The sequence below is a fragment of the Branchiostoma floridae genome, chromosome 6 (genome assembly GCF_000003815.2).
Source record: "Branchiostoma floridae strain S238N-H82 chromosome 6, Bfl_VNyyK, whole genome shotgun sequence".
Taxonomy (NCBI): domain Eukaryota; kingdom Metazoa; phylum Chordata; class Leptocardii; order Amphioxiformes; family Branchiostomatidae; genus Branchiostoma; species Branchiostoma floridae.
In genome coordinates, this window is record NC_049984.1 from 13,887,493 (window position 1) to 13,899,984 (window position 12,492).

Genomic DNA, 12,492 nt, shown 5'->3' on the forward strand with positions numbered 1-12,492 from the left:
GAGGAAAGTGGGACACACAGTGAGAGGAGAGAGGAGGTAGAGAGCAGCAATGAGAGGCGAGACGGAGGTGCCCAGCATGTAGGAAGTTCCACCAGTCCTGGTGATCTGACAGATCTGGCCTTCAGTATACCTGACCAGTCAGATTCAAGCCAGGTGCCGGTTGGTAGATCAGATTCCACAGTCCAGGCTCCTGACCAATCAGAAAATGGCGGCCAAAAAGCTGACCAGTCAGCTCAGGGGGCAGTAGTCGAACCATCGGGTGTTAGCATAAATCAATACGCATGTGATTCGGCTGACCAATCAGGTCATGATGCTGCTGACCAATCAGACAACATCACCACTGGTAAGTCAGAAGGCGCTGTAGCTGACCAATCAGATGGCAGCAGGGCAGAGCAGTCCGGTATGGCTGACCAATCGGATCGTGTCTCAGCCGACCAATCAGTGGGCAGCACTGCAAAAGTGCTGTTGAATGTGGACCATGTGACTGCTGACCAGTCAGATGCAGCCACGCCTGTGTTAGATGAACATGAAGCTGAGCTGGACTATGATGAGGATGTGGAGGAACACACATCAGTCCACGGGGGTGAGGAACCAGAACAACCAGAACCAGACACTTCTAACAAACTGGGTCAGGAGGACAAGGAGGAAGGAGATGGGGAGAAGAAGGTTCGTGTCTGTAAGAGTCATTCTGATTTTCTTGACTTGCCCAAAGTATGATCCAGCAGTTGCCAGGTACATTAATCACTACTCCATGAAGTGCATGGGATTGTACAATAGTTGTGCTTTGTTACAAACGCTTACTAGAAATAGTAGAATCTTACCTGACCATGCAAAAACAAAATAGGGTTGTAAAGTAAACTAAGTAGTAATATCACATCAAAGGGCATCAGTCTTACAAATGTGTTTTCCTCCATTTTTACTCCCCTTGAACAATTTTCAGGAGGCCACTGATAATGGAGAGAAGAGTGAGGAAGGTGAAGATGATGATGATGGTGAACTTGGAGAGGTAAGTTTGTCTGAATATTAGTTGGTCAGCTTATAAGTTATATCAATGACATTCACTCTTCAAAAGTGGGTAAGTTCTGCATAACTTACCTTGTTTTGAATGTATGAATATACTTTCTTAAACTGGATGGTCCTGTCTGTCCATTGCACGACCTAGGTGTGTGAGGGGGGAGTGGGTGCATGTTACCAGTGTTTCCGCCTCACCTCAGCTGGGAGGCCGTCCACCTTGGGGCGCGAAAACCGCGAAAATTAAATTTAATTGCAAAACCGCGAACATTAAATTCAATTGTAAAACCGCGAAAATTAAATTTAATTGTAAAATCGCGAAAATTAAAGTTAATGGTTAACTGTCGCAAGAAAAAACAAAACAACTAACGTCCGATTAAGTTCAGTGCCGAAGTGTTATGATCTGTGCCGCGTACCGGTATGCCGCACCGAACGGGTACTACGACTTTTAAAAAGTTCTAGAAACGATTCTTGGACTTTCAAAAAAGAAATAGCATTTACATATATTCTCTTTTATGTTGTAGTATACTTATAAATCATCTAAAACCTTCCATAGATTGAGAAATTTGCGTTCAGAAATGCAAAAAACATCGTCTATCGGCGACAGTGAGCGTAATGGCGGCCGAAATCCCGCAATCTCACGTGGTGACTTCTCGCGAGATCTGGGGAAGCTAGCGACGTCACGGGAAACTAGCGCTGTGATTGGCTAGGATACACAACAGCTACTGACCGCCATTTTTGATGCGTATTTATCCCGAAAATTTCTGCCGTTTTCGGAGATTTTGCGGGCTCAAAACTCATATAAAAAGGAACCAAAGTTATACTTGATGTTTTTTACGTCCAGCACCTCTTATGTGAACACTTTATTTTTCCGCTGTGTTGCCGATAACGAACTTTGAAGGTCGGGGATTTCCCGTGCCAAGCACCCGGTGGGCACATGTTTCTGATCATTGTGTTTTGTTTCGTTTACGATGATTGATGATAAAAACAGAGACTAGAGTTTTTAATATCTAGACAAAGTTAGTGTGTTTTCTTATTAAGTTACCTCTCCCAATAACAACTATTAGTTTGTAGTGTAATAGCGAGATCGACCTACCGCCAAGTTTTCGAAATGTGGCAGGGAAAATTCGCATAACTGAGACCTTGAAAAACGGGTTTTAATGAGATTATCGTATGCGAAAGGGCGCCGACACACATTGTCAACAATCATAACAATAGCAAAACAAACAGTAAGCGGCTTTCTGACTGTGGACGGCGTCCCCAAGCGTCTAGCTTCAATACAAAACACAAAACTGCGGTTTACATTTATCGACTTTGTACAGATTTCTCGGCAAAATGCGGGTCGCATTTTTTTTATGAGGACGGCCTCTGTTTGCGTTCAAGCCGTCCAAAACGAAATGAGACCGTCAATGGACGGGTGGACGCCCCTCTGGCGGAAACACTGCATGTTACAATGTAGATATTAAGTACTATGTATATAAGTTCAGCATTCCGTCAGTGAATTTTTTTGTGTCCTGGCAGGCAGTACTGTTTTTTTTTAAATATATTTTTCCAGAGTTAGTAAGACAGAATTTACATGCACAAAGTGTAAATAGAAACGCATCTATTTGTACAACAAAAGAAAGGATAAAGAAAACTGAATGATAAAGATATTGTGTGTTGTTTTTACAGGATGATGACCTGGAAGAAGGAGAAGTCAAGGATCCATCAGGAAGAAAACCCATGCAGCGCTCCTTGTGTAGATTCTATGTAAAAGGTGTGCAATAATATATCAAGTCTTGTGTTAACATTCCTTACTTAGAAGTTAGATATCATAAACATAATCCAAAAGTCCAAAGTTGCATCATACAGTGATTCATTATAATTGCCTTCTCAAGCAAGTCAAGTATGTTTCTTTGTTTATCTGTTTACACAAGAAAAAAGCAATACATGAAATAGGTGCAGGAAGAGGGAAAAGCATATGTACATGTGTATCATGGAATGAAAGTAATTTTATTCTCCTGATTTCTACAGGCAACTGTACTTGGGGAGCATCATGTAGATTTCTACATCCAGGTATAAACGACAAAGGTATGCAATGTCGGTTACTTTGTGTATCCTGTCTCAGGTTTTTGGTCTTACTCTAGTTGCATAAGAATGAAATGAGAATAGATGGAAGAGGGATTTTGAAAGATGAAATATAGGATGTGTGTATCTCATCATCATCATCATCCGGGCATGCTGGTTGCACGGATGGACATGACTCTGATCCTCCACCCTTCCCTATCCTCCATAGCCTTGGGCAGTTCTTTAGCCGAGCAGCCAGTATCTTCACAAAGTTCATGTACATATGTTTTGCATGGTCTGCCTCTGCTTGCATCACCATGTTTGGGAGTCCAGTATATACCACTTTGGTTGGTGTTGGAATGTGGTGTTTGTTGTGAATTAATTTTCTTCCCATTGGTGTATTGTAGGTGCCTACTCCATGATTGACAGGTACCAGAACCAGTTTGGTGGGCCAGGCATCCTGGGTCCCCACCCCATGGGACCCAACATGTGGGTATGTACCAACTTTTGCCTTGTTGTATACTTAATCATATATTCATTCTTCTCATGTGATAACGCCAGGGATAGTACCTGATGTTCTGTAATGTACATAAGTGTCAGAATGCATATACAATAATGAATACTCACTGTACTATATGTAGAATCTTCTATGCCTGTTAATGTACAATGTCATTTTTTTCAATTGTACTACCTATCTTATTCACCCATTCCTACCTGTCTGCTTGTCTCCCTAGGCTGGTCCAGTCCATGCAGAGGAGGACATGCCTCCCCCTCCCATTGCGGAGCCTCCTGTAGAGTCAGCCTGGGAGAGGGGCCTCAGGCATGCTAAAGAGGTAGGAGACTCTTATTTGATGTACCAGAGAGATGTGACTTGAAACATGATTGGTTCAACTTTGAAAAATATACCACAAGGCGAAACTTTCATGTAGGAATAACATCAGTCTCTTAGCTAAAAGATACCAACTGTTTCCATGATTTGGCGGAAGTTGAACGTATGGACAAAATCCGTAGTCGTACCTGCCTCAGTCAAAATATGGAAATGCAAAGTAGAAACATAAAAATGTGATAAAATTCACATGCAGCCACTCGCATTGGCAGAGCAATAATGGACCCTTCCAGCCGATCACCATAAGCCCCGCCCCCTGTTCGATCTCGGGTTCTATTGCCAAACCTCGGTCAAAAACGGCGCGAGTTGCAAAAACATGGCCGCCGCCGCTATACAAGCTGAGGATACCATATGACTTTGGTTTAGCTTCTTGGGCCCTGAAATCCTCTCACAACAGGCAGAAAAAAAATGCTATGCATTCTTTGTGTAGGGCTACATCCACTGGGTACAGTCGTTTGAGGAGGGGACGTATAAAGTTGCGGTAAGAGCGATATAATTTCAGTCAAAGCGGTAGCGGGAGGCGCTCCATAACATTACCTTGTTGGTGGGCAAGAGTGCCCGGTTTCTGACATGCGGTTGATGCAGGTGTAAAGCTGGGTACGTATATATGTGACAGGTTTTCTACCGCGTTTGTTGCATGCATGGCATTTGCATACATGCTCTGGAGAAAAAAACAAATTAAGAAGAAAGCAACTCGGTCACTCACGGAGAGGAAGCTTGTACCACATGACAAATATGAGACCCTACTACAAAGTCCGCTAGTGCAGAGTCCCGTCTCTTCAACGTACACTGCTTTACATGTGCATCCTGCCAAGGAACAAAGCAATGCTTTGTAGTGCCTACCCTTCCCAAAACAACTATACTCAGCTGGTGTAGTCTTAAACAAAAAAGGCATAGCATTTTTTCTTGGCCATTCCAGTCCCACTAGGGCTGTTTTTGACCGAGTATTCGAAATAGAACAGGGGATTCTATTTGTTCAATATGGTGTTCAGCTGGAAGGGTCCATTGCCATTGGTCCTTCCTTTAATTTAATGACTGTCACTTATCATTCACTGAATAGTGGATTGTCTGACTAGTCTCTAAAGATTGATGCTTATAAGTTATATCAGCACATTTGTGTTTCTCTGTAGCTTCGTAAGAAAGCCATGCAGCGTAAGGAGCAGGACGAAGACTTTGAGGACAAGCGGATGAACCTGTCCCTCCCCGAGGAGGAATTTGACAACAACAAGGAGAATGACTTCTTCAGGAGGCAGGCCAGCAGGACAGAAGGAGGGCCTTTTGGGTAAGTTTCTTACAACCCAAACTATTTAGTAAGTATATAAAGGCAACAGTGTTTTGATATAGCTATCATTTTGTCTCCCTCTCCTTCATTTTTAAGGCTACCATAACAAGGTTTCTGGTATCATTCCAGATAAAAAGGTTCCTGTTGTGTCCTATTTGTTGTGGATGGCTGTTCAACTTACTACATCACTATTCTAAAGTGTTAGCGCCCCCTGTGTGCTTCTATCTGAATTGCAGGTTCCAAGAAGAAGAGCCAGATTACCCGTTTGAGCCACCTCCTCCAGATCAGTACTGGCAGCCCGGTCAGTACGAGAACTTCAGTGTTCGCTGGACCCGTGAACCTGAGCCCCACTACACTGTACATAGGGTGAGTACACAGTCCTAGTACATGTAGGATGTATGGTGCTTTTGTATTTTCTGACCATAAAAAACTTAACGTCTTACTCTTAGGTCAGCATCATGTTGATAGAGAAAAACCAGGGGGAACCTGATGACATTGACTGAGGAGTTTTACTATAGGCTACAGGCACACATTCAAACAGCAAACCAGAGATGTTGTATCAAAACTCCAACAACTCAGCTGTGGTTGAAGTACATGTAGCCTTCTACTTGTTTCTGCACTGGAATGAAATGGTTTTTATTCCACGATGTTGCTTTAGCATTTTGTATAGAATATACATATTTTATGTATATGCAAAATATGTGTTTTAAAGTGTTATTTTATGTAGGAAAATAAGAAACACAAAAGAGTCCTGTTCTTTGGATGTAATTTTCATTATGTAGAGGTATGTTATTTCGTAGTAACTTTTCCTGTTTCTTGTTCTTTGAGGCGGCGGAACCCTCACCTACAGGAGGGAAACAAAGACAGGTTAGGAGGAAAACAAAATAAGCAAAAGCTAAAAACTCTTATGGATTCTTGTTGGTTAGCTAAAAACACTTATGAATTCTTTTTAACAGTTTGTGACTGGCTCAGATGTAGTGTGCATGTCACAAAACTACAAAACGTTTGTTTGCAGCAAAGCAACAAAGCAAAAAAGCTGCATGGCATGCACTTTAATGAAACTGTTAAATCTTTTGAAACTTTTTTGTTTGGACCTGTTCATTTTAGGTAAGAGTGATCATATTGCTTCTGGTTATTCGGTAGCTCAGTGTTCTAAATACCCAGCTTCCAGTTTCCTTGAGTTGTTTAACAAACTGCATTGCTCTGCATGAAACTGTTGTTAGACTTCTCCTTTGAATTGTGGCTAGTTTGTTTGCACTGAGGCTAGTTCCTCTGCATTGTGGCTAGTTTGAAGCTTTGTCTGATGTAAAAACAGGAACATTTCTTCATGGTTTTGGTCTGATTCCAGGAGCGAATGCGAGAGAGGGAGAGAGAAAGGGAGATGAGAATGAGAGAACGTGAGAGAGCAGACAGGGAAAGAATGAGGGAGCGAAGAAGGGAGCGTCGGCCAAGATCTATGTCACCCCCGGAAAGGTAGGCCCATTTAAGTATCGGTGTAAAACATGTGGCTGTATGGGGACTCATGTCAGATGATCTAACAACTTTTTCAAAAATCATTTACACTATCCTTGATGGAACAAAGGAGTTCAGATTAATGTTTTCAACCAAAAAGGAAGCAGTAGCCTCCAAATAAGTCACGAAGCAAGGACTGGATCAAGTTCAATATAAATAGCATCATGGCGTAGCTTCTATATTTGCTTGTGACCTTGATTGATACTAGATGGTGTCTACTATGGACTCAGTTTGTCATCACAAATGAAGTATGTGAACTTTTACTGGTGATGCTTTCGCTCGTGTATAATATTATAATAGGCAAAGTTAGATTAGTTTTGTTCACTGAGACTTGATCAACATGATGTAAAGGTTGATCCAGCCTGGTTGGATATGTTTGTGTATGGATGATTTTTGTCGCAAGGAGAAATATTGTACTGTTTTCTATTTACAGAAGAGGCCCCAGACCTCCAATGCCTCAAAGGTGATTGATTTCCTTTTACATTTGTTGTACATCATTACCCATTTTTGTGTTTTGTGGCATGATTCAGTTTGATGAGAAAGGTAAACACATATAAGTTATGGCGCACAGGATAGTATGTTTCATTCACCTTTTGAAGTAAAGCATGATTTCTGACCAGAGATATTTGACATTGTTTTATCAGACCACCTCGCCGACCCAGAGACGACCGGCCAGAGCGGCCGAGACAAGAAGGGAGACCAGACCGAGCAGACAGGCCCAACCGTCCCGACCGGCCTCCGCGATCAGAGGCAACGGCCCCGCGGGTGCGAGCGGATGAGTGGAAGGATCCTTGGCGTAGGTCGAAGTCCCCGAAAGGTCGGAAGCCATCTCCCCGTCGCAGCCGGTCGCGGGGTCGCAGAAGAAGGCGGTCGTCATCTCGAAGATCATCTGTGTCTTATTCTGGCTCCTCCAGGTACCGAGTTTGAATGGTCTTACATTTTTTTAATTGTAGCAGTGACATTTTGGTATAGCTCCACCTTGACATACTGTTTGGTGTGTCCTTTAAAACACTTAATGTTTCTTGAGTCCTAAAAAAGTAAATGTAACAAAAAGATTGATTAGGGTTTGACAAATTTTCTAAAATTCACTTGTCCTATTGGGCAAGTACATAACAAACCTTCTTGTCTGAACCAAATTTTCATTTGCCCGAAATATACATAACATTTTCATGTAGTTTTCACCTCAAGCAATAAAAATCTTTTACTATTGTATCTCTTTTTCTGTGTTAATAATTTTTTGATGACATGATTGTGAAAAGTTATAAGTAAGTCAAAATCTTACTCATGGAAAAATGTCCAGTCAGACAAGTGCGGTAGGACATGCGCTTGCTTGATCATCATTTTCACTGTATTTTCAATGGGCTTGTCCAACCCTGTTGATGAAGATTCAAACTTTTATTGCTCCCATCCACAGCTTGTCATCGCGTTCCCGGTCCTCCTCCTACTCCTCCTACTCCAGCCGATCCTCCTCGGGAAGCTCGTACCGCTCTGGGCGCAGCAGCAGCCGCTCGGTGTCGCCGTCCCCGGAGAGGAAAACCAGCCAATCACCAAAGAAGAAAGAAGGGGCAGAGAAAGAGGGGACGGCTGAGAAGAAACCACCAACTGTTGCTAAGTAAGGACCTTTCCTCAAATGATCCAGTAACTAGGAATGCATTAAACTCAACTTCTGACTGCATCTCTGTTGTTTGCTGTTATGTCTTTCTAGTGGTAATTTGCGTAGGCTAAAGTACCTCGGTACTGCTAAAACTTGGGGCCTGATGCATGTAACTAAATGTTACAATATCTTGTAATTTCACAGGAAGGAAGTTTCATCAGAAAAGACATCAAAGGCACCACCTCAGAAGACAAAAGACAAGGCACCAAAGTATGCATTTTCTTATCTTTTCTCTGCATGTATAGAATTTATTGTGGTCCCTTTTTCATTAACATAATACCAATTGTAATTTTAAGGTGCCAGGACCTAATTCGAAGCTTTATTATGTTACCTTCACAGAAGGTACATACTGTTTTTGCTTTGTTTCTTCTTCTTTTCCGCACAAATAAAAAACATGAATATCTCCAAAACTAGACCTTGGAATATCTCGTAATTCAGCAAGCTGGTAGGTCTGCACATAAGACACTGCACCTTGGTCATTTGGTCCCCCAAAGATACAAAAAAATGATTTTATGGGGCAAAAAAGGGTGAAAAAACTAACAATTTTAACACAAAATCGAACTTTCGAGCCCCTATAGAACGTTAGAACCCCGAGGTCAACGACCGGTAGCTATGGAACCCGACCGGGAGTTATGGAACATGGTATTCGAACGAGGTCAACGACCGCCGCTACGCAACACGGAAGTGTCCGCCCGCCAAATGGTGACTTCATCTTGCTTTAGACGGCCTGAATTGAGGCAGAAGCCGTCCTCTGAATGATTTGTGGAATTCATTTTACCAATAAGTAATAAAAGATCAAGAAATTCACAGAGCTTTGACTTTATTTTGCCGCATATCGGCACCTTTTGCATACTAGTAACGTTATACACTTCAAAAGAAGGTAGAAATACTAGAATGAAATTGAGCGCACGCAGAATGAAATTTAATGCCCCCAAAGTATAATGTGTCTCGGTTAAGGTCTAATCGAGTCAGATTCTAAGTATTTGTTTCGATACTTTTCTTGATTTTGTTTAAGCTATTGTTTTGCAACCTGCACAAGCCAGTTTAACTCTGAGCCATCCAAACATTGTTCAGATTCTATGTTGTGTTTGAGTAACGTAGAATCGAGAACACACACGATGTGTAGTACGCCAGCACTCGTGCGTGCTCACGCGATAATTTGGTGAACAAACGCATTCAGAGCACTACTGCAATTTTCTCAGACAGGCCGACAACTGACAGTGGTAACGTTAACGTTACGTGTATGTGGTAACGTGGGGATTTCGTTGGATGTCTCCTGACATGATAAGTAACTGGCATAAAAATGTAGCGAGACCTGTTCGTTTTTCAAGTTCATACATAGAGCTGTCCTCTAAATGAAACACGGATTGGTGTCACGGTTGTAGTTAACCGATTTTTTGGTCAACAAGAACATTTGAGCAGAAAACAACAACACATGACTACGTTAGACGCAAGGTCACTGCGTGTTGCCGGCTGTTACATAAAAAAAACATGCATAACGATCGTCATGCAAACTCAAAGTTTTACGCCTGAGACATAAAGGTATGTGAAACACAAACAATGGACTTGATGAGTTTATTTCGCTATTAAACTGACCTGAACAAACAAGATTAACTGCAGCGTGGAACGCCCTCCCCATGTTAGGTCACGGTCATTCCGTTCACCTTGTTGTTCATCATGTAAGTTACCACAGCGCTGCGTTGGTCCCCAGCAAGCAAGTGGAGCACGGAAACGAAGTCTGGGTGAATTACAATTAATCTACTTAACCGTTACAGCTTTATACACGGTGGGAGTGGTCGGCATAGCACAAAACCCCAGGCACAAATCAGCATAAGCCAACGCCGCGGAAAGTTTAGTGTAGCAGAAACCTAACCCCTTGAAGTTTGCATGATTGACAGGCGGACGGGTTTGAAGTGTGCCGACTGCGGCACGTATTGATAATGAGGGCATAAACAAACTATGTACATCAAACGTAAATCAAAATTGTTTCCTAAAAATAAAAGAAATTTATGAAATATGAATTGCGGACTCTGACAAAAAATGATTGAGCCGTTCAAAATATGAATGAATTTACACAGATTGACTGTGACAGGAAGCATAGCGGAGATGTGCTGCGTACTGTGAAAATCACTTGCAGTGTGCAGAGGTAGCCATATCAATTTCTGCTCTGAGAGTGTCCGGCAACTGCGGGACGTGAACGAATATAATAGATTTGTGGCAATTTTAGCGATTACGCTAATCAGCTGTTTCTGTGAATTTGTGCGATTTACAGTAGTTTGTAAGGCCCCCTTTCCACTAGACGGCGATCGCGCTGCGCTCTTATAATTTCTGCGACATAAACAGGATATGTGTAACCTTCGATTTCACACTGGGTATGTGGTTCATACCTACCTACCTACCTACCTACCTAGTTCATAGAAAACGTAAAAGTGTGACTGAGCATGCTGAGGAGAACCCTTCGCGCTGCGTAGTACAAGGCAAACTCTGTGAGACGTTTTTGTGAATGTACCTTCCGATTTTGTGCTACGCAGTGTGCCGTAACTTGGTACGCTTGTTTTAATTTTGCTCTCTTCAGAAGTTAGTCTAATTCAAGTAGACAGAAACGAGAATTCAATTCTATAATATTTGACAATAAAATTGTGACTGTATGTACTTCTTGTCTCATGTGAGGCTGTATCTAGCACAAGCTAGCTGATGTTTTCACGGGGAAAAAACAATTAAAGAATCAAAAGCAAACCTATTTGTCACGTTTAATTTCATGTAGGGCCCCGCCCCCGTATAGAGCGCAAGCATGTGAGGTCCGATCGGCTTACCGGAGACTATTTTGAAAGTACCATACTATTTTGAAAGTACCTTATTTAATTTCACATATTGTTCGATTTTTTTTCCTTCTATGGTAGCAACAACTGACAGTTAATCGGGGCCGGGAAAATGACAACAAAAACATCGGCGCTAGCACGATGCGACTGACCAGAACAGTAGGGGGAGGGGCGTCGACCAGGTTCGACCAGTCGCTTCTTGCTTCTCTCTCGCCGCCGGCGGGCGTTAGGAATTATCATCTAAGTCTGCACCGTCCGCAAACATCCGCTGATTTTTTAGAGATTTTTGCAAAATTTGTCTATACTTACGCGCCGAGTTTGTTCGTCAACAATGACGGAAAGCGCAAAATTGAACTTATTCTTATGTTACCAACTGAACTTCGCGGCGCGCGTCCTGCACCAAGTCAGAGATTATGAATTTCCCGAGTGATTCGAAGCTTTATCTTTTTTTTTTTTTTTAATTTGAATACATATTGTTGAAGGAAACCAGTTTTTGCCATGGCTCTCCCTCCGCAAGCCAAGAAATTTCTCCCTGGACCTCCCCCAAGCCGAAAAAAATCATAGGCCCTGACGCTCCCGCAGACGACACGCTAAATGTCGTCGAGTAAACCCTGTTGACGACCGTCAGAAATGGAAAACCTTTTTGGACAGACTGCCCCTGTGGCTTGTAGCTATGGGGCTGTGATGAGATGATGATGAGAAACCCTGTTTGGAACAATATTGGACGTTGTGTTCATTATTCAAGATGTATAACGTTACAGATAAAAAATTATCAAAATTTATTTGTACCTTCTTGCATGTCTTGACTTATCCTGTGTCAACTTCTGCAACTTAATCAGTTTACCCTTCCAGGTAGAAATGCTAGACTAAACCATGTGAAGGTAACATTCTGTATTTGCTTGCAAATATTACCTTTCTAGTTTGTAATGGTGTTTTGAAGAGAAGTTTAATCAATCCATGTAAGTATAGTTTTTGCTCATAATGTTGTAGATGTTGCAAATGTACCCACCTCCCCATCCCTGAAATGCCAGCTATAGCTGGCCTGTACAGTACATGCCGCACTCTGATTACTTTGCTGGAATGTGGCAGTGCTAGCATTGCAGGGATATTCATCCCTACAGATTTCCAAGTTTTGTTTTCCTTTGTCATTTCAGACCTGAAGCAACAAAAGACAAAAAGCCAAGGTGATTAAATGGATTAACAAGTGATATTCTTTACTCTGCATTCTCCTTTCCCTGAAGCTTGGCTAGGTTACCAGCACTAAGATGCGTATATGAAAATT

General features: G+C 42.1%; 1 protein-coding gene across 1 annotated transcript in view; it reads left to right on the plus strand.

Moving 5' to 3' along the window:
* Positions 1-3: 3 nt before the first annotated feature.
* Positions 4-12,492, plus strand: part of LOC118418115 (zinc finger CCCH domain-containing protein 18-like) — a gene marked incomplete at its 5' end in the record, with an annotated part of 14,663 nt that continues 2,174 nt past the window's right edge. The window contains 15 exon segments of the mRNA XM_035823945.1: positions 4-666; positions 941-1,006; positions 2,683-2,767; positions 3,025-3,081; positions 3,465-3,550; positions 3,792-3,890; positions 5,074-5,225; positions 5,462-5,591; positions 6,054-6,092; positions 6,574-6,698; positions 7,171-7,200; positions 7,382-7,651; positions 8,152-8,349; positions 8,536-8,601; positions 12,365-12,394. Of these exon segments, the coding sequence (XP_035679838.1) occupies positions 403-666; positions 941-1,006; positions 2,683-2,767; positions 3,025-3,081; positions 3,465-3,550; positions 3,792-3,890; positions 5,074-5,225; positions 5,462-5,591; positions 6,054-6,092; positions 6,574-6,698; positions 7,171-7,200; positions 7,382-7,651; positions 8,152-8,349; positions 8,536-8,601; positions 12,365-12,394 (1,697 nt within the window).